Consider the following 25,471-nt stretch of genomic DNA (forward strand, 5'->3'; position numbering starts at 1 on the left):
TATCTTATAAACAACTAGACCGGAACAGGAAACACTTACTTCCAATATGGCGGACATGATGAACCTGTTGTAACTAGTTTACTGTCAAATATGATTTGATTTATTTTAAAGGTATGTATGTACTTTAAGCTAGTTTCCACTTGTGTTTTCTTACACTCGTCGGTAATGTATGATGTAAATATCACAATTTTATGATCAGAACAGGTCCGGATTTTATAAACATATGCAAGTGACATGCATGTATTGATGTAAGCTGAAAAGAGTTTTACCTGTACATGTACATGTGATACCTGTGTTGTTACTGACTAGAGTTTCAACACGACGAGATGGTTTTGACGGCATCGCAGTCGGAACACTATACATAAAGGAGTAGGCCTATATGTTTTCTGCTGCTTTCACCTGCTGAATTAAAGTAGACAAACGTGTAGCCTACTACGATTACAGTTTCTGTGCACATTCACTGATCATAAGAGAAATCTTCTTGAATTATTTTTCACGGAGTCTAGTACTTATGCGACAAAAAAAATGATGATATGTAATAACAGAGACATATATATACATTCTTGTACATATGTCGCTGGTGATACGATAAGTTATATACAAAAAAAAATCACTTGGATCTGAGAATTTCACACGTACATGTATTATATATATATATTCTAAACACAAAAACTCTCACAACTTATTTTTGAGCCAAGTGTACAATATAAATGACAGTTAGTCTATGGATTCTGGTGTCAGGGCCAGAGGAAACTCTGGCTATAGATTTACAAGCGTCTGCATCAGGACATTACATGTATTTATAAGAAATATTAACCCCTACCCCTACTCAAAATGTTAACTTCATTTAGTTAACAACACTTGCGAAACAAACTACACTAACTTACATGCATGCTTGTTGGCTCGGATGGAAGCGCGTGCGGGGTCTTACTGTGGGAGGAAACTGGATGACCCTGATACATTTTCACGTCTGATCAGGGATTCAAATTCTGGCCAACTATATATAGCTTAAAGACAAGTGTGTTACCACATGTACCCCTATCATACAGTGATGCTGTCATTGGTATTGTGGAATTTGATGAAAACAGTAAATACTCTGGATCTCCTAGCTTACTCCCACAACATGAGTATTGCCTTTTATGAATGGGGAGGTTAAGGCCAATGTATAATCATATACATATGAAAATAAAATATATATTTGTATAATTTCATTGAGTGATGTTATACAGTAATTGTTTCTTAAATCAGGGTAAAATGGCAGAAGAAAAAGATACCGTTAAGGAAAAAGATTTACAACTATCAACAAATGATAGTTCTATTGAGGATAAAAAAGATGGAGGCAATACAGGAAGTACAAAGGATCCAACAAAAGATGATGGTGACAAGCAAGTAGGTGCTGGAAATGAGACATCACACGATTTACAGTCGACTGATAGTGGTATAGCATCTAGTGAGGAAAGTTTAGAAAATGGAGAAACACAACATCCTGACTCTGCTGATGGAGCTGAAAACCAGGAAACACAAGACAAGGCTGTAGATGATGATGGTAAACCATGATTGTTACATAAACCTGCGCACAATACATTGTGTTTTAAGGTTTAATTTGTGGAAATTGTGTTCATTTTGTAAATTGTCCCTAGTAAAGTTGTCGCTTACATGTACGTATGCATGGTCAGTACTTTATATATGGGAGACAACTCTGTTGGTAACATCAGCATTGTGTTTTAAGATGGGAGGTAACTCTGTCATTGTGTTTTAAGATGGGAGGTAACTCTGTCATTGTGTTTTAAGATGGGAGGTAACTCTGTCATTGTGTTTGTAGACGGGAGGTAACTCTGTCATTGTGTTTGTAGACGGGAGGTAACTCTGTCAATGTGTTTGTAGATGGGAGGTAACTCTGTCATTGTGTTTGTAGATGGGGGTAGCTCTTGTCTGTCTGTCACTGTTTGAAGATGGGACATAACTATGTCATTGTGTTTGTAGTTGTGTGTGTAGATGGGAGAAAACTCTTTTGTTGTATATGTAGATGGTAACGCTGTCTGTTATTGTGTTTGTAGTTGGGAGGTAACTTAGCCCTGTCTGATGTTGTTTCGTAGATGTGATTTACATGGTAACTCTGTTTTTGTAGATGAGGAGGTAGATTTAGGCGACCTGACACAACTTGACAGTGATAGTAGAAATGCATTGTTTGAGAGAGGCCTTACTTATGACAAAGACGGCAAGAAGAACTGTGCCCTGAAGTGTTACATGGGCTGTTTAAAGAACCTCCAGTCTGACAGCCGCTTTCCATTGCTGCCACAGTGCCTACGAAATGTAAGCTTGTCTTGTTTGTCAGTCATTACTACATATTAGATTTTAACTTCAAAATATTGTTGTGAGTAATTTTGAATCACCCATAAAGTTGAGCCCTTTTCTATGTACATGCTAAATAAATGAAGGCCAACAAATATTTAAGACAACACTGGCTAACCAATTATTCACCGTCCACACTCTGTTTAAATGTTACACTAACACATGTTCTTTATTTCAGATTGCTGATCTATTTTACCAAAAAGATGAATGTATCCTTGGTTTGAAAACATCTTATTGATTATCAGAGGAAATTCTCTTTCTATTTGTTGTTACACTATATGATTCAGGTTCATGAAATGTTTATATACTTTGATTGCTGTATCTTACCACATTGTACTACATGATTGTATGATCAGACTTATGTTGGCCCTCTGAAAAAAAAAATTGTGACTTAATTACTAATCAGCATCCAAGATATTTGTTGAAAGGACATAAATGAAGAGGAAAACATATCGTACAAATTTTAAATATCTCTTCAATATACGTTTTTGTAAACTTTGTTTTTGGTGATGTCTTTTTTGGTCAACGGTTAGTGCCCATTGTCAAAATATTGTGACTAGGTGTGGTCACTGCTAGGTGGTCATGACAAAGCAGAGATTGCACTCATGAATAAAGAAAAAAGTTTTGCTGATAGTTAATGTCATGGATCAAAATTGAAAGTTTTCCTCCAAATAAGGAGAGTTGGCAGGTATCGATAGTCGGCCACCTTTTGTTTGATGAAATCTAAAGATTTCAGCCTTCTCAATCCAGGTATTACAGAATCCTACCTTTGTAACTCTTGACCACTGTTTGTTGTTGTTCCTTAACCCCATGTAGTGGACAAGGCCGTCCACTTTATACAAGCTGAGAAAGTGTACTACGAGACTGCCTTAATAGACACGACGGAAATTCAGGCAAGACTAGGTAAGCTCAATGTTACTAATTCAGATACAAATGTACTAGTATTCTGTAGAATTCTATTACATAACAAAAGTTAGTTTTGTAACATACTCCATGTCACCATTCCATCTCCTCACAAACCAGACAATATATATACAATACTATCCTAGGTGTTTACTACATGTAGAGTTTGTTTATTGTTTTGTTCATATTGTGAAAACAATGTGTCATAATTACAAATTCTCAGGGGAAACTCTGTATATAAAGCCTTTTAATTTTGCTCTTTAATAATAATGGGATTGGAATAGAAAAACTGAAAAGAATGCTTAAAATTAAACAATGTGATAGTCTTTGTTTTTTTGTGGATTTATTTAGAAGAAGCTGAGAAGACGACAGAAAGTGGAGAGAAAATGGACCAGAATATGGACACTGTCCGGGCTGAAGAATATGAGCATCTGGCAAAACTGTGTTTGGATAAGGATCAGTAAGTATTCTATCATTGGTCTGACCATTGTATCACTCTACACACACATGTTCTATCATTGGTCTGACCATTGTATCTATCTACACACATGTTATATCATTGGTCTGACCATTGTATCTATCTACACACACATGTTCTATCATAGGTCTGACCATTGTATCTATCTACACACATGTTCTATCATTGTATCTATCTACATACATGTTCTATCATTGGTCTGACCATTGTATCTATCTACACACACGTGTTCTATCATTGGTCTGACCATTGTATCTATATCTACACACATGTTCTATCATTGTATCTATATCTACACACATGTTCTATCATTGTATCTATCTACACACATGTTCTATCATTGTATCTATCTACACACATGTTCTATCATTGGTCTGATCATTGTATCTATCTACACACGTGTTCTATCATTGTATCTATCTACACACGTGTTCTATCATTGTATCTATCTACACACATGTTCTATCATTGTATCTATCTACACACATGTTCTATCATTGTATCTATCTACACACGTGTTCTATCATTGTATCTATCTACACACATGTTCTATCATTGTATCTATCTACACACGTGTTCTATCATTGTATCTATCTACACACGTGTTCTATCATTGCATCTATCTACACACGTGTTCTATCATTGTATTTATCTACATACATGTTATATCATTAGTCTGATCATTGTATCTATCTACACACACATGTTCTATCATTGTATCTATCTACACGTGTTCTATCACTGGTCTGACCATTGTATCTATCTACACATGTGTTCTATCATTGTATCTATCTACACACATGTTCTATCACTGGTCTGACCATTGTATCTATCTACACACATGTTCTATCATTGTATCTATCTACACGTGTTCTATCACTGGTCTGACCATTGTATCTATCTACACACATGTTCTATCATTGTATCTATCTACACGTGTTCTATCACTGGTCTGACCATTGTATCTATCTACACACATGTTCTATCATTGTATCTATCTACACGTGTTCTATCACTGGTCTGACCATTGTATCTATCTACACATGTGTTCTATCATTGTATCTATCTACACACATGTTCTATCACTGGTCTGACCATTGTATCTATCTACACACATGTTCTATCATTGTATCTATCTACAAACGTGTTCTATCATTGGTCTGACCATTGTATCTATCTACACACATGTTCTATCATTGGTCTGACCATTGTATCTATCTACACACATGTTCTATCATTGGTCTGACCATTGTATCTATCTACACACATGTTCTATCATTGGTCTGACCATTGTATCTATCTACACACACATGTTCTATCATTGTATCTATCTACACACGTGTTCTATCATTGTATCTATCTACACACGTGTTCTATCATTGTATCTATCTACACACATGTTTTATCATTGTATCTATCTACACACACGTGTTCTATCATTGTATCTATCTACACACGTGTTCTATCATTGTATCTATCTACACACATGTTCTATCATTGTATCTATCTACACATGTGTTTTATCATTGTATCTATCTACACACGTGTTCTACCATTGTATCTATCTACACGTGTTCTATCATTGGTCTGACCATTGTATCTATCTACACATGTGTTCTATCATTGTATCTATCTACACACGTGTTCTATCATTGTATCTATCTACACACGTGTTCTATCACTGGTCTGACCATTGTATCTATCTACACGTGTTCTACCATTGTATCTATCTACACGTGTTCTATCATTGGTCTGACCATTGTATCTATCTACACACATGTTCTATCATTGTATCTATCTACACACATGTTCTATCATTGGTCTGATCATTGTATCTATCTACACGTGTTCTATCATTGGTCTGACCATTGTATCTATCTACACACATGTTCTATCATTGGTCTGACCATTGTATCTATCTACACACGTGTTCTACCATTGTATCTATCTACACGTGATCTATCATTGGTGTGACCATTGTATTTATCTACACGTGTTCTATCATTGGTGTGATCATTGTATCTATCTACACACGTGTTCTATCATTGTATCTATCTACACGTGTTCTATCACTGGTCTGACCATTGTATCTATCTACACGTGTGTTCTATCATTGTATCTATCTACACGTGTTCTATCATTGGTCTGACCATTGTATCTATCTACACGTGAGTTCTATCATTGTATCTATCTACACATGATCTATCATTGGTCTGATCATTGTATCTATCTACACGTGTTCTATCATTGGTCTGACCATTGTATTTATCTACACATGTGTTCTATCATTGGTCTGACCATTGTATCTATCTACACGTGAGTTCTATCATTGGTCTGACCATTGTATCTATCTACACACATGTTCTATCATTGTATCTATCTACACGTGTTCTATCATTGGTCTGATCATTGTATCTATCTACACGTGAGTTCTATCATTGGTCTGACCATTGTATCTATCTACACACATGTTCTATCATTGGTCTGACCATTGTATCTATCTACATGTGTTCTATCATTGGTCTGATCATTGTATCTATCTACACACGTTCTATCATTGCTGCAGCACATAGATGTTTCTGTGGAAAACAACTGTTCCCTTTGTTTCATTTCACAAAGATATTATGGTAAAAAATATATATCAAAACAAATTTAATTGACATTTGACAGTAGGCTGTTATTCAGATTTCCCAATGTTAATTGATTTAGTGTGAATTGATATGGTAACACGCTCTCCTTCAGTAAAATGTAAACAATCATCAAGCCATAAAGTGAGGGAACCAAATACCACACAGTAAGATTTTGTGGAGTTTTATTTACCATTGGTTTATAATTTTCATATAATTTCATTTCAGACCACAACTGGCTTTGGAATATGCAGGCAAGGTAAGTTGCCATTTTATCAGTGACAGTATACATGTACATAGCATGTACTGAATACCATTTTATTTCTATTTTCTTAAAAGAAAGACCTCATTTCATTGATTTAAAACAGCTGATAACTTGACAGAAACATATTTTTTCTGATTCAAGGCAACAAAGATACGCCAGCAGTTGTTAGGTGACAGCCATCCTGTCACGGTACAGAGTCTGGACTTCTTTGCATCAGTGTACGCTAAAGTGGGCCAGGAACAGTACCAAGGTAATGTTACTAGGGAGTCACCATGGCAACCTTTATATTAGAGTAGAAAGTAATAGCAGTTTGGTCCTGAAGATTTTACTGAAATCCATCAATCACTGATATCTATGAAGAACAACAAAGTACATTTTCTTTTTAAAATATTAACTTAAAATATCATTTGATCAGAGTCTATGAAGAAACTCAGTGGTAGTGAGGGGGATGAGAATAATGAAAACAACGACGCCACATCACCTGTGTCTATACTTCGCAAAAGAAAGACAGGTGAGCTGAATGTTTATCTTTAAGGTTGATTGTTATTATTTAAATGTTGATATATCAGTGTTTACTGTTGTTTGTTTACTAAGAAGCTGTAAATTGGTTCTGTATATATTACAAATGTCTTGGAATTCTGTCCTATATAAATGTATGATGGCATTTTTAACACATGACAATTCTGTCCAATTTGATGTTTACACTGATTACACTGTTGGTGACTTGTTACTGTCATTAAATCATTTGAACATGCCTTTGTATAATTTTCTTTTCCTCAGGGGAAAAGGAAGAGAAGAAGGTCCGATTTGATGAATCTCTAGTCCAGAATCAGGAGCAGGATCAAGGTATGATAATGTTTGTTGTTCTTGGTTCTTATGATTACTTTTTTTGACAGAAATTATCTCTCTTTATGCCTATCAGGATCATTTACCATTGATACAGATTGAAGGGTTTGATAGTTTTGTATGCCATCATTTCTGTTATTGGACCGTCGTATATACAATAGGATTCGTTTTCCGATACCAACATCCTTTTTAATGATCTCTCATTTGATTGTAGAATCGGACGAAACATTGGCGAAGAATGTATTGTGGGCACTACTGATAATCTGCTGTGTACTACTTGTGGTGTTGGCCTCCTATCTGTACTGCAAACTCAATCCAAACTCTGTCACCTGTGGCAGCATCCGTACCAGTATCTACTATACCTACATGAGAATGAAGTATTTCTACTACCACTACAGCAGTTCTGCTGAAGGCACCAAGTACACCTAGATTCTTCTCTCAACAAAATACATTGAAGCTGTAGGGTTCTTCAAATAAGTTATAATTATAACTTAAACTGTATTCTTCACCTATCAGGACACATGTAATAAAACATTGAATATAACACTGACTTCACTAAATATTGACCCATACTGTATTGGTCATCCGCTGGACATGACAGATCATGACGTAGATGTTAGGTGTTCTATTGATCCTATCACAGCCATCTTGTGCTGTTTTACAATGAATTATGAATGTATGTGGTGGGATCCATGTGTCCCTAACATCCATGGTCATACAACATGTCTAGGGTGTGTGGTACATGTGTAGCAAGATAGATGACTATAGCATGTGTGTAGGGTGTGTGGTACATGTGTACCGAGTATACATAGTTGTACAATGTATGTGGGGTACATGTGTACCGAGTATACATAGTTGTACAATGTATGTGGGGTACATGTGTACCGAGTATACATAGTTGTACAATGTATGTGGGGTACATGTGTACCGAGTATACATAGTTGTACAATGTATATGGGGTACATGTGTACCCAGTATACATAGTTGTACAATGTATGTGGGGTACATGTGTACCCAGTATACATAGTTGTACAATGTATGTGGGGTACATGTGTACCGAGTATACATAGTTGTACAATGTATGTGGGGTACATGTGTACCGAGTATACATAGTTGTACAATGTATGTGGGGTACATGTGTACCGAGTATACATAGTTGTACAATGTATGTGGGGTACATGTGTACCGAGTATACATAGTTGTACAATGTATGTGGGGTACATGTGTACCCAGTATACATAGTTGTACAATGTATGTGGGGTACATGTGTACCCAGTATACATAGTTGTACAATGTATGTGTGGTACATGTGTACCCAGTATACATAGTTGTACAATGTATGTGGGGTACGTGTGTACCAGTTATATACATAGTTGTACAATATATATGTAAGGTGTGAAGTACATGTGTACCCAGTATACATAGTTGTACAATGTATGTGGGGTACATGTGTACCAGGTATACATAGTTGTACAATGTATGTGGGGTGTGAAGTATGCGTGTACAAGTTACATTGTTGTATGATTTATTAATGGTACATTTGTGCTCATTTGATAGAGCTTTGTAATTTTTTAACGTCCATATTTATTTTAATTCATGGATGATTATCTATGAAATGTCTGTTATCTATTGTATAATGCTGTTGACAATAATTAGATAATTGTTTAATATTTTGTTTACATACTGTTGATCGGTATGCTTTTGAAATGATTGAGTGCAATTATTTCCTATAAGTTGTATTTATAAATTGTAATTGTAACAGATGGCCCAGATTTATAATGTGATATGAATCTGATATTTATTGATTACGAGTCCCACTGACCCTTATATTGTTTACAGAAGGGTTTGTGTGTTGATTTAGGAGATACTGGTTACGCAGATGTTGATTGTTAGATTTAAGAAGATACATTTGTCAAGCATTTTTAAAATGTATTTATATGAGGTGACAAGTGCACTTTCTCACAAGCGTTGACATCAAGACACTTTCCTACCTGTGGGTGGTAGCAATAGTCTTGTTGAAGTTTGATTCATATTATTCGAAATTTTTTATCTGATCTTATGAAGACTTGTGTGTATGAATAGCAATATGGATTGAAATTGGGATGAGGAAATGATCGCACTACTAATGATTTCTGCTACATAGATTGTATAAGGGTTATCTCCCTTACAATGCTCCATACTAAACCATGTGATTATGTGATATTTTACAATGGAGATATTGTTTTGATTCTGTATATAAAATTTACTGTAGTTAGGAACAATACTATTGTGTTACATTTATATCTGAGAACACTTACAAACTTTTTGATCTAGGTAAAAATAATACAGTAAATCCACAGACTTATATTGTAAGAGTAGGTATAGATCTACAATTATTAATACAAGTCTGTGGTAAAACTTAAAGTTCACTTACATTCATTTATTAATAAAAATAATAAGAACTATGTCATATAGTCTGTGATACATAAATTTTGCTTGTTTTATTCGTAAAAGTTCCTTTAGATATCACAGTTATTTTCAATGTAGAATATATATGTTCATTTGTCATTGTGATCATGCTGTTTTAATTGTATGTTAGACAAGTAGACTGACTATATAGAGGCTCTCACTCTATACGTTACCTAGGAATACTGTCTGGGGAATATCGAGTGTCTCCTTACCTAGGAATACTGTCTGGGGAATATCGAGTGTCTCTTTACCTAGGAATACTGTCTGGGGAATATCGAGTGTCTCTTTACCTAGGAATACTGTCTGGGGAATATCGAGTGTCTCTTTACCTAGGAATACTGTCTGGGGAATATCGAGTGTCTCCTTACCTAGGAATACTGTCTGGGGAATATCGAGTGTCTCTTTACCTAGGAATACTGTCTGGGGAATATCGAGTGTCTCTTTACCTAGGAATACTGTCTGGGGAATATCGAGTGTCTCCTTACCTAGGAATACTGTCTGGGGAATATCGAGTGTCTCCTTACCTAGGAATACTGTCTGGGGAATATCGAGTGTCTCCTTACCTAGGAATACTGTCTGGGGAATATCGAGTGTCTCCTTACCTAGGAATACTGTCTGGGGAATATCGAGTGTCTCTTTACCTAGGAATACTGTCTGGGGAATATCGAGTGTCTCTTTACCTAGGAATACTGTCTGGGGAATATCGAGTGTCTCTTTACCTAGGAATACTGTCTGGGGAATATCGAGTGTCTCCTTACCTAGGAATACTGTCTGGGGAATATCGAGTGTCTCTTTACCTAGGAATACTGTCTGGGGAATATCGAGTGTCTCTTTACCTAGGAATACTGTCTGGGGAATATCGAGTGTCTCCTTACCTAGGAATACTGTCTGGGGAATATCGAGTGTCTCTTTACCTAGGAATACTGTCTGGGGAATATCGAGTGTCTCTTTACCTAGGAATACTGTCTGGGGAATATCGAGTGTCTCTTTACCTAGGAATACTGTCTGGGGAATATCGAGTGTCTCCTTACCTAGGAATACTGTCTGGGGAATATCGAGTGTCTCTTTACCTAGGAATACTGTCTGGGGAATATCGAGTGTCTCCTTACCTAGGAATACTGTCTGGGGAATATCGAGTGTCTCTTTACCTAGGAATACTGTCTGGGGAATATCGAGTGTCTCCTTACCTGGGAATACTATCTGGGGATTATCGAGTGTCTCCTTATCTGACTGTGTATAACAAGATTTACAACCATACTGCTTATATACCTGACAACCCTCCATTTTGGGGGTAGCTTTTATCATTAAAACACTTTTGATTGTCCATGATTACAAAATTTCAGATTAATTCACCAAAAAGAGTTTGAAACATGTAGTTTTAAGGTATTGTCCGGAGGAAAATAATGTATTTTTCTGGGACTTGAACGTTTGAATTCCAACAATCTTCCACATAAAATTTGTAAGAAGCTGATAGATATGTGTTTATTTTACCCGGTAATTATTTATTCATTCACGAGAACTTAAATGGAATTCTTATTCTTTTTACACAAATACAACTTACCTGTGAATTGACATTAAATTAAAGATTTTCAAAAAATTATTTCTCCCTATTAAAAAGATAGATGTATGTGGTTTTGCTGCTCAAGCTCAGTTTGAATTGTACATGGCTTAGTCTTTATGCTTGAACTTTTGTCTCCTTAACAAATTAATAGTTATCATTTAGTTATTTTTTTATAACAAACAATGTGTTTATTAATTAATATACTGATAACACTTTTAAGTAGATGGTTGCTTATATTGTAAGATGAAGTATAAATGTTAGGTCTGTTGATACCTAATAATGTTGTTAATACTGACCTTCTGGTAAAGTATGGAGGGTGATTATTGTTTATATAAAACTGACCTTCTGGTAAAGTATGGAGGGTGATTATTGTTTATATAAAACTGACCTGGTAAAGTATGGAGGGTAATTACTGTTTATATAAAACTGACCTTCTGGTAAAGTATGGAGGGTAATTATTGTTTATATAAAACTGACCTTCTGGTAAAGTATACAGGGTAATTACTGTTTATATAAAACTGACCTTCTGGTAAAGTATGGAGGGTAATTACTGTTTATATAAAACTGACATGGTAAAGTATGGGGGGTAATTACTGTTTATATAAAACTGACCTTCTGGTAAAGTATGGGGGGTAATTACTGTTTATATAAAACTGACCTGGTAAAGTATAAAAGGTAATTACTGTTTATATAATACTGACCTGGTAAAGTATGGAGGGTAATTACTGTTTATATAATACTGACCTTCTGGTAAAGTATGGAGGGTAATTATTGTTTATATAAAACTGACCTTCTGGTAAAGTATGGGGGGTAATTACTGTTTATATAAAACTGACCTTCTGGTAAAGTATGGAGGGTAATTACTGTTTATATAAAACTGACCTTCTGGTAAAGTATGGAGGGTAATTACTGTTTATATAAAACTGACCTTCTGGTAAAGTATGGGGGGTAATTACTGTTTATATAAAACTGACCTTCTGGTAAAGTATGGAGGGTAATTACTGTTTATATAAAACTGACATGGTAAAGTATGGAGGGTAATTATTGTTTATATAAAACTGACCTTCTGGTAAAGTATGGAGGGTAATTACTGTTTATATAAAACTGACCTTCTGGTAAAGTATGGAGGGTAATTACTGTTTATATAAAACTGACCTTCTGGTAAAGTATGGAGGGTAATTACTGTTTATATAAAACTGACCTTCTGGTAAAGTATGGAGGGTGATTACTATTTATATAAAACTGACCTTCTGGTAAAGTATGGTGGGTGATTACTGTTTATATAAAACTGACGTGGTGAAGTATGGAGGGTAATTACTGTTTATATAAAACTAACCTTCTGGTAAAGTATGGAGGGTAATTACTGTTTATATAAAACTGACCTGGTAAAGTATAGAGGGTAATTACTGTTTATATAAAACTGACCTTCTGGTAAAGTATGAGGGGTAATTATTGTTTATATAAAACTGACCTTCTGGTAAAGTATGGAGGGTAATTACTGTTTATATAAAACTGACCTTCTGGTAAAGTATGGAGGGTAATTATTGTTTATATAAAACTGACCTTCTGGTAAAGTATGGGGGGTAATTATTGTTTATATAAAACTGACCTTCTGGTAAAGTATGGAGGGTAATTATTGTTTATATAAAACTGACCTTCTGGTAAAGTATGGAGGGTAATTACTGTTTATATAAAACTGACCTGGTAAAGTATGGAGGGTAATTACTGTTTGTATAAAACTGACCTTCTGGTAAAGTATGGAGGGTAATTATTGTTTATATAAAACTGACCTGGTAAAGTATGGAGGGTAATTACTGTTTATATAAAACTGACCTTCTGGTAAAGTATGGAGGGTAATTACTGTTTATATAAAACTGACCTGGTAAAGTATGGGAGGGTAATTACTGTTTATATAAACTGACCTGGTAAAGTATGGAGGGTAATTACTGTTTATATAATACTGACCTTCTGGTAAAGTATGGAGGGTAATTACTGTTTATATAAAACTGACCTTCTGGTAAAGTATGGAGGGTAATTACTGTTTATATAAAACTGACCTTCTGGTAAAGTATGGAGGGTAATTACTGTTTATATAAAACTGACCTTCTGGTAAAGTATGGAGGGTAATTACTGTTTATATAAAACTGACCTGGTAAAGTATGGAGGGTAATTATTGTTTATATAAAACTGACCTTCTGGTAAAGTATGGAGGGTAATTACTGTTTATATAAAACTGACCTTCTGGTAAAGTATGGAGGGGTAATTACTGTTTATATAAAACTGACCTTGGTAAAGTATGGAGGGTAATTACTGTTTTATATAAAACTGACCTTCTGGTAAAGTATGGAGGGGTGAATTACTTGTTTAATATAAAACCTGACCATCTGGTAAAGTATAGGAGGGTAATTAGCTGTTATATAAAAACTGACCTTCTTGTAAAAGTATAGGGGTAATTATTTTTTATAAAACGCCTTCTGGATAAAGTATGAGGGTAATTACTGTTTTTATAAAACTGACCTTCTGGTAAAGTATGGATGGTAATTATTTTTTATATAAAACTGACCTTCTTGTAAGTATGGTGGGTAAATTATTGTTTATATAAAAACTGACCTCTGGTAAAGTATGGAGGGTAATTACTGTTTATATAAAACTGACCTGGTAAAGTATGGAGGGTCATTACTGTTATATAAAACTGACATTCTGGTAAAGTGATGGAGGGTAATTTACTGTTTATATAAAACTTGACACTTCTCGGTAAAGTATGGAGGGTGTTAATTATTGTTTATATAAAACCTGACCTGGTAAAGTATGGAGGGTTATTACTGTTTATATAAAACTGACATTCTGGTCAACGTATGGAGGGTAATTACCTGTTTTATTATAAAACTGACCTTCTGGTTAAAGTACTGGAGGGTAATTACTGTTTGATATAAATACTGACCTGGGTAAAGTATGAAGGGTAATTTACTGTTTATATAAACTGACCTTCTGGTTTAAAGTATGGAAGCGGTTAATTATTGTTTATATAAAACTGACCTCCTCTGGTTAAAGATATGAGCTGGTAATTACTGTTTATATAAAACTGACCTTCTGGTAAAGTATGGAGGTTAATTACTGTTTATATAAAACTGACCTTCTGGTAAAGTATGGAGGGGTAATTACTGTTTATATAAAACTGACCTTGATAAAGTATGGAGGGTAAGTTACTGTTTAGATAAAACTGACCTTCTGGTAAAGTATGGAGGGTAATAACTGTTTATATAAAACTGACCGTCTGGTAAAGTATGGAGGTTGCATTATGTTATATAAAACTGACCATCTGGTAAAGTATGGAGGGTAATTGCCTGTTTATATAAACTGGACCTTCTGGTAAAGTATGGGGGGTGATTATTGGGTATATAAAACTGATCTTCTGTAAAGTATGGAGGGTAATTACTGTTTATATAAAACTGACCTTCTGGTAAAGTATAGAGGGCAATTACTGTTTATATAAAACTGACCTGGTAAAGTATGGAGGGTAATTACTGTTTATATAAAACTGACCTTCTGGTAAAGTATGGAGGGTAATTACTGTTTATATAAAACTGACCTTCTGGTAAAGTATGGAGGGTAATTACTGTTTATTTAATACTGACCTGGTAAAGTATGGAGAGTAATTACTGTTTATATAAAACTGACCTTCTGGTAAAGTATGGAGGGTAATTACTGTTTATATAAAACTGACCATCTGGTAAAGTATGGAGGGTAATTGCTGTTTATATAAAACTGACCTTCTGGTAAAGTATGGGCGGTGATTATTGTTTATATAAAACTGACCTTCTGGTAAAGTATGGAGGGTAATTACTGTTTATATAAAACTGACCTTCTGGTCAAGTATGGAGGGTAATTACTGTTTATATAAAACTGACCTTCTGGTAAAGTATGGAGGGTAATTATTGTTTATATAAAACTGACCTTCTGGTAAAGTATACAGGGTAATTACTGTTTATATAAAACTGACCTTCTGGTAAAGTATGGAGGGCAATTACTGTTTATATAAAACTGACCTGGTAAAGTATGGAGGGTAATTACTGTTTATATAAAACTGACCTTCTGGTAAAGTATGGAGGGTAATTACTGTTTATATAAAACTGACCTTCTGGTAAAGTATGGAGGGTAATTACTGTTTATTTAATGCTGACCTGGTAAAGTATGGAGAGTTATTACTGTTTATATAAAACTGACCTTCTGGTAAAGTATGGAGGGTAATTACTGTTTATATAAAACTGACCATCTGGTAAAGTATGGAGGGTAATTGCTGTTTATATAAAACTGACCTTCTGGTAAAGTATGGGCGGTGATTATTGTTTATATAAAACTGACCTTCTGGTAAAGTATGGAGGGTAATTACTGTTTATATAAAACTGACCTTCTGGTCAAGTATGGAGGGTAATTACTGTTTATATAAAACTGACCTTCTGGTAAAGTATGGAGGGTAATTACTGTTTATATAAAACTGACCTGGTAAAGTATGGAGGGTAATTACTGTTTATATAAAACTGACATTCTGGTAAAGTATGGAGGGTAATTACTGTTTATATAAAACTGACCTTCTGGTAAAGTATGGAGGGTAATAACTGTTTATATAAAACTGACCGTCTGGTAAAGTATGGAGGGTAATTACTGTTTATATAAAACTGACCTTCTGGTAAAGTATGAAGGGTAATTACTGTTTATATAAAACTGACCTGGTAAAGTATGGAGAGTAATTACTGTTTATATAAAACTGACCTTCTGGTAAAGTATGGAGGTTAATTACTGTTTATATAAAACTGACCTTCTGGTAAAGTATGGAGGGTAATTACTGTTTATATAAAACTGACCTGGTAAAGTATGGAGGTTAATTACTGTTTATATAAAACTGACCTTCTGGTAAAGTATGGGGGGTGATTATTGTTTATATAAAACTGACCATCTGGTAAAGTATGGAGGGTAATTGCTGTTTATATAAAACTGACCTTCTGGTAAAGTATGGGGGGTGAGTATTGTTTATATAAAACTGACCATCTGGTAAAGTATGGAGGGTAATTGCTGTTTATATAAAACTGACCTTCTGGTAAAGTATGGGCGGTGATTATTGTTTATATAAAACTGACCTGGTAAAGTATGGAGGGTAAATACTGTTTATATAAAACTGACCTAATAAAGTATGGAGGGTAATTACTGTTTATATAAAACTGACCTTCTGGTAAAGTATGGAGGGTAATAACTGTTTATATAAAACTGACCGTCTGGTAAAGTATGGAGGGTGATTATTGTTTATATAAAACTGACCATCTGGTAAAGTATGGAGGGTAATTGCTGTTTATATAAAACTGACCTTCTGGTAAAGTATGGGGGGTGATTATTGTTTATATAAAACTGATCTTCTGGTAAAGTATGGAGGGTAATTACTGTTTATATAAAACTGACCTTCTGGTAAAGTATAGAGGGCAATTACTGTTTATATAAAACTGACCTGGTAAAGTATGGAGGGTAATTACTGTTTATATAAAACTGACCTTCTGGTAAAGTATGGAGGGTAATTACTGTTTATATAAAACTGACCTTCTGGTAAAGTATGGAGGGTAATTACTGTTTATTTAATACTGACCTGGTAAAGTATGGAGAGTAATTACTGTTTATATAAAACTGACCTTCTGGTAAAGTATGGAGGGTAATTACTGTTTATATAAAACTGACCATCTGGTAAAGTATGGAGGGTAATTGCTGTTTATATAAAACTGACCTTCTGGTAAAGTATGGGCGGTGATTATTGTTTATATAAAACTGACCTTCTGGTAAAGTATGGAGGGTAATTACTGTTTATATAAAACTGACCTTCTGGTCAAGTATGGAGGGTAATTACTGTTTATATAAAACTGACCTTCTGGTAAAGTATGGAGGGTAATTATTGTTTATATAAAACTGACCTTCTGGTAAAGTATGGAGGGCAATTACTGTTTATATAAAACTGACCTGGTAAAGTATGGAGGGTAATTACTGTTTATATAAAACTGACCTTCTGGTAAAGTATGGAGGGTAATTACTGTTTATATAAAACTGACCTTCTGGTAAAGTATGGAGGGTAATTACTGTTTATTTAATACTGACCTGGTAAAGTATGGAGAGTAATTACTGTTTATATAAAACTGACCTTCTGGTAAAGTATGGAGGGTAATTACTGTTTATATAAAACTGACCATCTGGTAAAGTATGGAGGGTAATTGCTGTTTATATAAAACTGACCTTCTGGTAAAGTATGGGCGGTGATTATTGTTTATATAAAACTGACCTTCTGGTAAAGTATGGAGGGTAATTACTGTTTATATAAAACTGACCTTCTGGTCAAGTATGGAGGGTAATTACTGTTTATATAAAACTGACCTTCTGGTAAAGTATGGAGGGTAATAACTGTTTATATAAAACTGACCTGGTAAAGTATGGGGGGTAATTACTGTTTATATAAAACTGACCTGGTAAAGTATGGAGGGTAATTACTGTTTATATAAAACTGACATTCTGGTAAAGTATGGAGGGTAATTACTGTTTATATAAAACTGACCTTCTGGTAAAGTATGGAGGGTAATAACTGTTTATATAAAACTGACCGTCTGGTAAAGTATGGAGGGTAATTACTGTTTATATAAAACTGACCTGGTAAAGTATGGGGGGTAATTACTGTTTATATAAAACTGACCTGGTAAAGTATGGAGGGTAATTACTGTTTATATAAAACTGACATTCTGGTAAAGTATGGAGGGTAATTACTGTTTATATAAAACTGACCTTCTGGTAAAGTATGGAGGGTAATAACTGTTTATATAAAACTGACCGTCTGGTAAAGTATGGAGGGTAATTACTGTTTATATAAAACTGACCTTCTGGTAAAGTATGAAGGGTAATTACTGTTTATATAAAACTGACCTGGTAAAGTATGGAGAGTAATTACTGTTTATATAAAACTGACCTTCTGGTAAAGTATGGAGGGTAATTACTGTTTATATAAAACTGACCATCTGGTAAAGTATGGAGGGTAATTGCTGTTTATATAAAACTGACCTTCTGGTAAAGTATGGGCGGTGATTATTGTTTATATAAAACTGATCTTCTGGTAAAGTATGGAGGGTAATTACTGTTTATATAAAACTGACCTTCTTGTCAAGTATGGAGGGTAATTACTGTTTATATAAAACTGACCTTCTGGTAAAGTATGGAGGGTAATTACTGTTTATATAAAACTGACCTGGTAAAGTATGGAGGGTAATTACTGTTTATATAAAACTGACCTTCTGGTAAAGTATGGAGGGTAATTACTGTTTATATAAAGCTTACTTCACCATCTGCTATACCATAAGTACATTTTAATACACCATCACTGGTTATGTGCCCACTGTGCCAGTCAGGCACATTATTTTACCTCTGTCTCTCAGGTCCAGATTATTGGGTGAGTCTCAGGTCCAGATTATTGGGTGAGTCTCACCAGGTCCAGATTATTGGGTGAGTCTCACCAGATCCAGATTATTGGGTGAGTCTCTCGGGTCCAGATTATTGGGTGAGTCTCTCAGGTCCAGATTATTGGGTGAGTCTCTCAGGTCCAGATTATTGAATTGAGTCCCTCCAGGTCCAGATTATTGTGTGAGTTTATCGAGGTCCAGATTATTGGGTGAGTCTCTCAGGTCCAGATTATTGGGTGAGTCTCTCGGGTCCAGATTATTGTGTGAGTCTCTCAGGTCCAGATTATTGTGTGAGTCTCTCAGGTCAAGATTATTGTGTGAGTTTATCCAGGTCCAGATTATTGGGTCAGTCTCTCAGGTCCAGATTATTGGGTGAGTCTCACCAGGTCCAGATTATTGGGTGAGTCTCACCAGGTCCAGATTATTGGGTGAGTCTCACCAGGTCCTGATTATTGGGTGAGTCTCTCAGGTCCAGATTATTGGGAGAGTCTCTCAGGTCCAGATTATTGGGTGAGTCTCAGGTCCAGATTATTGGGTGATTCTCTCAGGTCCAGATTATTGGGTGAGTCTCTCAGGTCCAGATTATTGTGTGAGTCTCGATCTCAGGTCCAGATTATTGGGTGAGTCTCACCAGGTCCAGATCATTGGGTCAGTCTCACCAGGTCCAGATTATTGGGTGTGTCTCTCGGGTCCAGATTATTGGGTGAGTCTCACCAGGTCCAGATCATTGGGTCAGTCTCACCAGGTCCAGATTATTGGGTGTGTCTCTCGGGTCCAGATTATTGGGTCAGTCTCTTAGGTCCAGGTTATTAGGTCATGCAGTCTCTCAAGACCAGATTATTGGGTCAGTTTTTCTGGTCGAGATTATTGGGTCACACTCCACTACAGTTTAAAGAAATGTTAGAACTGTTTTGGTGTGAATCATCCCTAGAGCAAGGGGATTTGATACTGTATCAATGTATAACTTATACACGGGAAAAGTGGATGAGGTATAGGAGGAAAAATGTATAAAGTATTCAAAAATCTACTCAACTTTAGATGAAAGGTTCAAATATTGTTGTATTGAATATCTGTAGAAGATACAATAGGTAAGGCGACTATTCCTTTATTGTGTATACAGATGGAATATATACTTGGGCAAATTCTTTAACACACTAGGATTGTACAATGTATATTCTGTTGTTTTGGAATTTATTTATATTAAAAGTCCAATCTTCATAATATCATGTAACATTGATGGCGGTACCCAGAACGTTTACATTTTGTTCATAGTTCTGTTTTGAAATTTAGATTTTTAGTTTGTTTACAATTTTTTAGAAAGTACTTTTGGGATCTCTCAAATTACACACGTAGGTTCCACTTGGTCCCTGACATTTTGGTTTGTTCATCAATATTGTTATAGTATTAGCATATATGGGTATTGAAACTGTTTTAACAGTGAAATAAGATCGTAATATCCCTGAATTAGGTATTTGATGTAGTGATGATATGTACGATAAGTCTAATTACGGGATATCGACAATAAATTAAGACAATGATATATATTAAGGCAATAGTGAACAGTTTATTCCACCCTTGTAATCCATATCTATGCAGAGATGTTTTAAACCTGGATGAGTATGGTAACTGACAGAAAATCAAAACTCCTCGTTTATCAATAGCATTCCTGTTAGCCAGGCTGTAATTATTGTGTCCGTCGTTTTACAATGAGTAAGAGAAGCTGGCCTTTTCCTCAATAATGTTGTTTTTATTATAATTTCTGTGATTATATTTTTGAAATCAATTTATTTTGTCAATTATGCATAACAATAAAGTTAAATAAATATTATTTCCATTCATTCCAGCTTGTTAATTCCAAACCCTATAACAAAAACAATATTGGTTGGCTTTAAACTTTCCTGGATTGAAGCTATTTAGTTTGCTTCTTGTAAATGATTTTTGAGGATATATCACATACAGCAAACAATTATTAAATAATAAACTAAATTGGTATCCATGATAGCCACAAAAACCAGGAACATGCACAGCCAATATTTCTTGTTATACCGTATATGGCCATTTGTATAGACATACTTTTATCTAAATTTGTTGTCCCTTGTTTTGATGAAAGTTAATTAATTTAAAAGAAAAAATGTAAAAAGCACTAGCACATTAGTAGCAAGCTGCATCATTTATATTTGACCCGTCGTGCAAAATAAAACCGGTTTGTTCTATAATAACACAAGATTGCCATCATGGGCTCAAATTGTTAATGGATACTTTAACATTCCTGATCAAAAATCCAATTTGACTGCATAGTATTGATGTTTGGCCACCGAGCATATATACATGTATCATCGTCCTCACTCTATTAACGTCTAGCCAAAGTGAATTAGGAGGAAGAGTAAGACATGTACTTTGTCTTAGACCACTTCGTAACGTAGATTGAGGATTTCTCTCTCTCTATCTTTTGAAACTGAAATTACCCCGGCGGACTCGGCCAAATCAAAGGCAAATTAATGATTTAAACACTATTTTGATTGTCCGGTCAATTCGTACGATACAATGCCGAACAGAGATGCAAGAGACGGGTTGTATGGTAAACTGTGATGTCAACTGAACTCTTATAATTTTTATCAGATTGCTTTTCGACACATTTCTCCAAGAAGTAACAAAAATATAATACGTGTAGCGACATTTTCAGATACCAACCAGTTTTTGTTGTATTTACTATGTTATTTTTATGCAACATTTAGATGTATATCCTGATATGTGATCACAAATAAATGTCGAAATGTTAACATGGACATCCAGAGATAGCCGCGTTATCCTGCCACTCCTCTGACGCTACATACCATTGTAAATTGTCATATTTCACATTATAAAGATATTCGGATATACAATTAAAATGTTGCTGATATTTTGCTAATTGTATGACAGATAGCTGAATGGAAGCTTTGAAATACACACATATGATAGATAAATTGCTTCATTCTGCGATTCGTCAGTGATGTTAGGGACCAAAGATGCGGATATCATGAAGGGAAATCAAAAATCAGATTGGCCTGAACAAATGTTTTATTATAGATCAACAAATGGGTGCTACGTCTGCCACTGAAGTAGGAGCCCAATACAAAACATCTTATGACTTCAAGGTAAGACCATATACGTATTGCATATCACATATAAGTTTATCAACAAACCAGTAATCCCGAGTTTGAACTTGACAGCCCTTAGAATAGGAAAACTATGTACCAGATGGAGTGTGCATACATTGTATATTGATGTCAAATTAGATTAAATTACGTTAAAATCAAAACATGATATTGGCGATGATAACAAGTATTGGTTACATTGTACAATATTACGAACTCAAGTAAAACATCGAGATACAGATATGGTCGTGGTCTATACTGGAGATACAGATATGGTATTGGTCTATACTGGAGATACAGATATGGTCGTGGTCTATACTGGAGATACAGATATGGTATTGGTCTATACTGGAGATACAGATATGGTCGTGGTCTATACTGGAGATACAGATATGGTCGTGGTCTATACTGGAGATACAGATATGGTCTTGGTCTATACTGGAGATACAGATATGGTCGTGGTCTATACTGGAGATACAGATATGGTCGTGGTCTATACTGGAGATACAGATATGGTATTGGTCTATACTGGAGATACAGATATGGTCGTGGTCTATACTGGAGATACAGATATGGTCTTGGTCTATACTGGAGATATAGATATGGTCGTGGTCTATACTGGAGATACAGATATGGTATTGGTCTATACTGGAGATACAGATATGGTCGTGGTCTATACTGGAGATACAGATATGGTCTTGGTCTATACTGGAGATACAGATATGGTCTTGGTCTATACTGGAGATATAGATATGGTCGTGGTCTATACTGGAGATACAGATATGGTATTGGTCTATACTGGAGATACAGATATGGTCGTGGTCTATACTGGAGATACAGATATGGTATTGGTCTATACTGGAGATACAGGTATGGTCGTGGTCTATACTGGAGATACAGATATGGTCTTGGTCTATACTGGAGATATATAGATATGGTCGTGGTCTATACTGGAGATACAGATATGGTCGTGATCTATACTGGAGATACAGATATGGTCGTGGTCTATACTGGAGATACAGATATGGTATTGGTCTATACTGGAGATACAGATATGGTCGTGGTCTATACTGGAGATACAGATATGGTATTGGTCTATACTGGAGATACAGGTATGGTCGTGGTCTATACTGGAGATACAGATATGGTCTTGGTCTATACTGGAGATATATAGATATGGTCGTGGTCTATACTGGAGATATATAGATATGGTCGTGATCTATACTGGAGATACAGATATGGTATTGGTCTATACTGGAGATACAGATATGGTCTTGGTCTATACTGGAGATACAGATATGGTCTTGGTCTATACTGGAGATATATAGATATGGTCGTGGTCTATACTGGAGATATATAGATATGGTCGTGATCTATACTGGAGATGCAGATATGGTCGTGGTCTATACTGGAGATACAGATATGGTCGTGGTCTATACAGGAGATACAGATATGGTCGTGGTCTATACTGGAGATATAGATATGGTCTTGGTCTATACTGGAGATACAGATATGGTCTTGGTCTATACTGGAGATACAGATATGGTCTTGGTCTATACTGGAGATATAGATATGGTCGTGGTCTATACTGGAGATACAGATATGGTCTTGGTCTATACTGGAGATACAGATATGGTCGTGGTCTATACTGGAGATACAGATATGGTCTTGGTCTATACTGGAGATATAGATATGGTCGTGGTCTATACTGGAGATACAGATATGGTCTTGGTCTATACTGGAGATACAGATATGGTCGTGGTCTATACTGGAGATACAGATATGGTCGTGGTCTATACTGGCGATACAGATATGGTCTTGGTCTATACTGGAGATACAGATATGGTCTTGGTCTATACTGGAGATACAGGTATGGTCTTGGTCTATACTGGAGATACAGGTATGGTCGTGGTCTATACTGGAGATACAGATATGGTCGTGGTCTATACTAGAGATACAGATATGGTCGTGGTCTATACTGGAGATACAGATATGGTCTTGGTCTATACTGGAGATACAGGTATGGTCTTGGTCTTTACTGGAGATACAGATATGGTCGTGGTCTATACTGGAGATACAGATATGGTCGTGGTCTATACTGGAGATACAGATATGGTCGTGGTCTATACTGGAGATACAGATATGGTCGTGGTCTATACTGGAGATATAGATATGGTCGTGGTCTATACTGGAGATACAGATATGGTCGTGGTCTATACTGGAGATACAGATATGGTCGTGGTCTATACTGGAGATACAGATATGGTCGTGGTCTATACTGGAGATATAGATATGGTCTAGGTCTATACTGGAGATACAGATATGGTCGTGGTCTATACTGGAGATACAGATATGGTCGTGGTCTATACTGGAGATATATAGATATGGTCGTGATCTATACTGGAGATACAGATATGGTCGTGGTCTATACTGGAGATATAGATATGGTCGTGGTCTATACTGGAGATACAGATATGGTCTTGGTCTATACTGGAGATACAGATATGGTCTTGGTCTATACTGGAGATACAGATATGGTCGTGATCTATACTGGAGATACAGATATGGTCGTGGTCTATACTGGAGATACAGATATGGTCTTGGTCTATACTGGAGATACAGATATGGTCGTGGTCTATACTGGAGATATAGATATGGTCGTGGTCTATACTGGAGATACAGGTATGGTCGTGGTCTATACTGGAGATACAGATATGATCGTGATCTATACTGGCGATACAGGTATGGTCGTGGTCTATACTGGCGATACAGGTATGGTCGTGGTCTCTATACTGGAGGAGTATTTCGAGAAGCTCGCGACTTAGGTAAAGGGGAAAATATTGAGGATAAAATCGTGAGAATGATCGAATTTCTGGTTGACGAAGTATGTGTTAGAGTTGATGGTAGGATCCCCAATGGACTGTCGGCACACACCACGTGATCGAGCAAAATGTTCTCCTGGTCCATCTGTTTTTCTGTTTTCATATACACTAGAATTTTATCTTAGAGTTCATCATAATGGACAGCACATCACTGATATGTCATTTAATTGTCGATGAGGCGTTTTCTTAAATAGCACGTATTTATTGACAACGTCGATATATATGCCCGAAAATTGCATTTTATACTTAAACACAACTACTTACTGAAAAGCATGATAAATGCGATGATTTCAGAAAAAAATGTGTTGTACTTTGTTTTGCGATATAAAGTTTGATGTTGTCTGTTTCCAATGCTGGGTGGTTTCGTCATAGAATATTCCACTTTGTTGTGCGATTTGAAGTTTGATGTTGTCAATGTGTCAAATGTTGGGTGGTTTTGTTGTGCTTCTCAGTCGCTTCTCATTCTGAGAGCTTGATATTATTTGGCGTTTATCTCGATT

General features: G+C 35.5%; 1 protein-coding gene and 1 long non-coding RNA gene across 2 annotated transcripts; both read left to right on the plus strand.

The window, feature by feature from the left end:
* Window positions 1-30: 30 nt before the first annotated feature.
* On the plus strand, window positions 31-11,243 carry LOC117324001. Its single transcript, XM_033879588.1, has 11 exons — window positions 31-111; window positions 1,249-1,546; window positions 2,129-2,313; window positions 2,531-2,561; window positions 3,169-3,255; window positions 3,607-3,715; window positions 6,589-6,619; window positions 6,767-6,875; window positions 7,041-7,136; window positions 7,406-7,471; window positions 7,686-11,243. Exons 2-11 carry the CDS (start codon window positions 1,255-1,257, stop codon window positions 7,898-7,900), a joined length of 1,221 nt encoding a protein of 406 aa, XP_033735479.1. The 5' UTR covers window positions 31-111; window positions 1,249-1,254; the 3' UTR covers window positions 7,901-11,243.
* A 7,460-nt stretch (window positions 11,244-18,703) lies between these two features.
* Window positions 18,704-20,783, plus strand: LOC117324003. The gene is made up of 2 exons (XR_004531882.1): window positions 18,704-19,530; window positions 19,562-20,783. It is a non-coding gene; the product is annotated as an uncharacterized LOC117324003 (long non-coding RNA).
* The last annotated feature ends 4,688 nt before the right edge of the window (window positions 20,784-25,471 follow it).

Source organism: Pecten maximus, chromosome 3 (genome assembly GCF_902652985.1).
Source record: "Pecten maximus chromosome 3, xPecMax1.1, whole genome shotgun sequence".
Lineage (NCBI taxonomy): Eukaryota > Metazoa > Mollusca > Bivalvia > Pectinida > Pectinidae > Pecten > Pecten maximus.

Excerpts from the sequence above, each read along its gene's own strand:
- LOC117324001 (XM_033879588.1), top strand. The coding sequence starts at position 1,255 with ATGGCAGAAGAAAAAGATACCGTTAAGGAAAAAGATTTACAACTATCA. Across the intron at positions 2,562-3,168 it reads ATTTTACCAAAAAGATGAAT|TGGACAAGGCCGTCCACTTT; the intron begins GTATCCTTGGTT and ends AACCCCATGTAG. Across the intron at positions 7,137-7,405 it reads ACTTCGCAAAAGAAAGACAG|GGGAAAAGGAAGAGAAGAAG; the intron begins GTGAGCTGAATG and ends TCTTTTCCTCAG.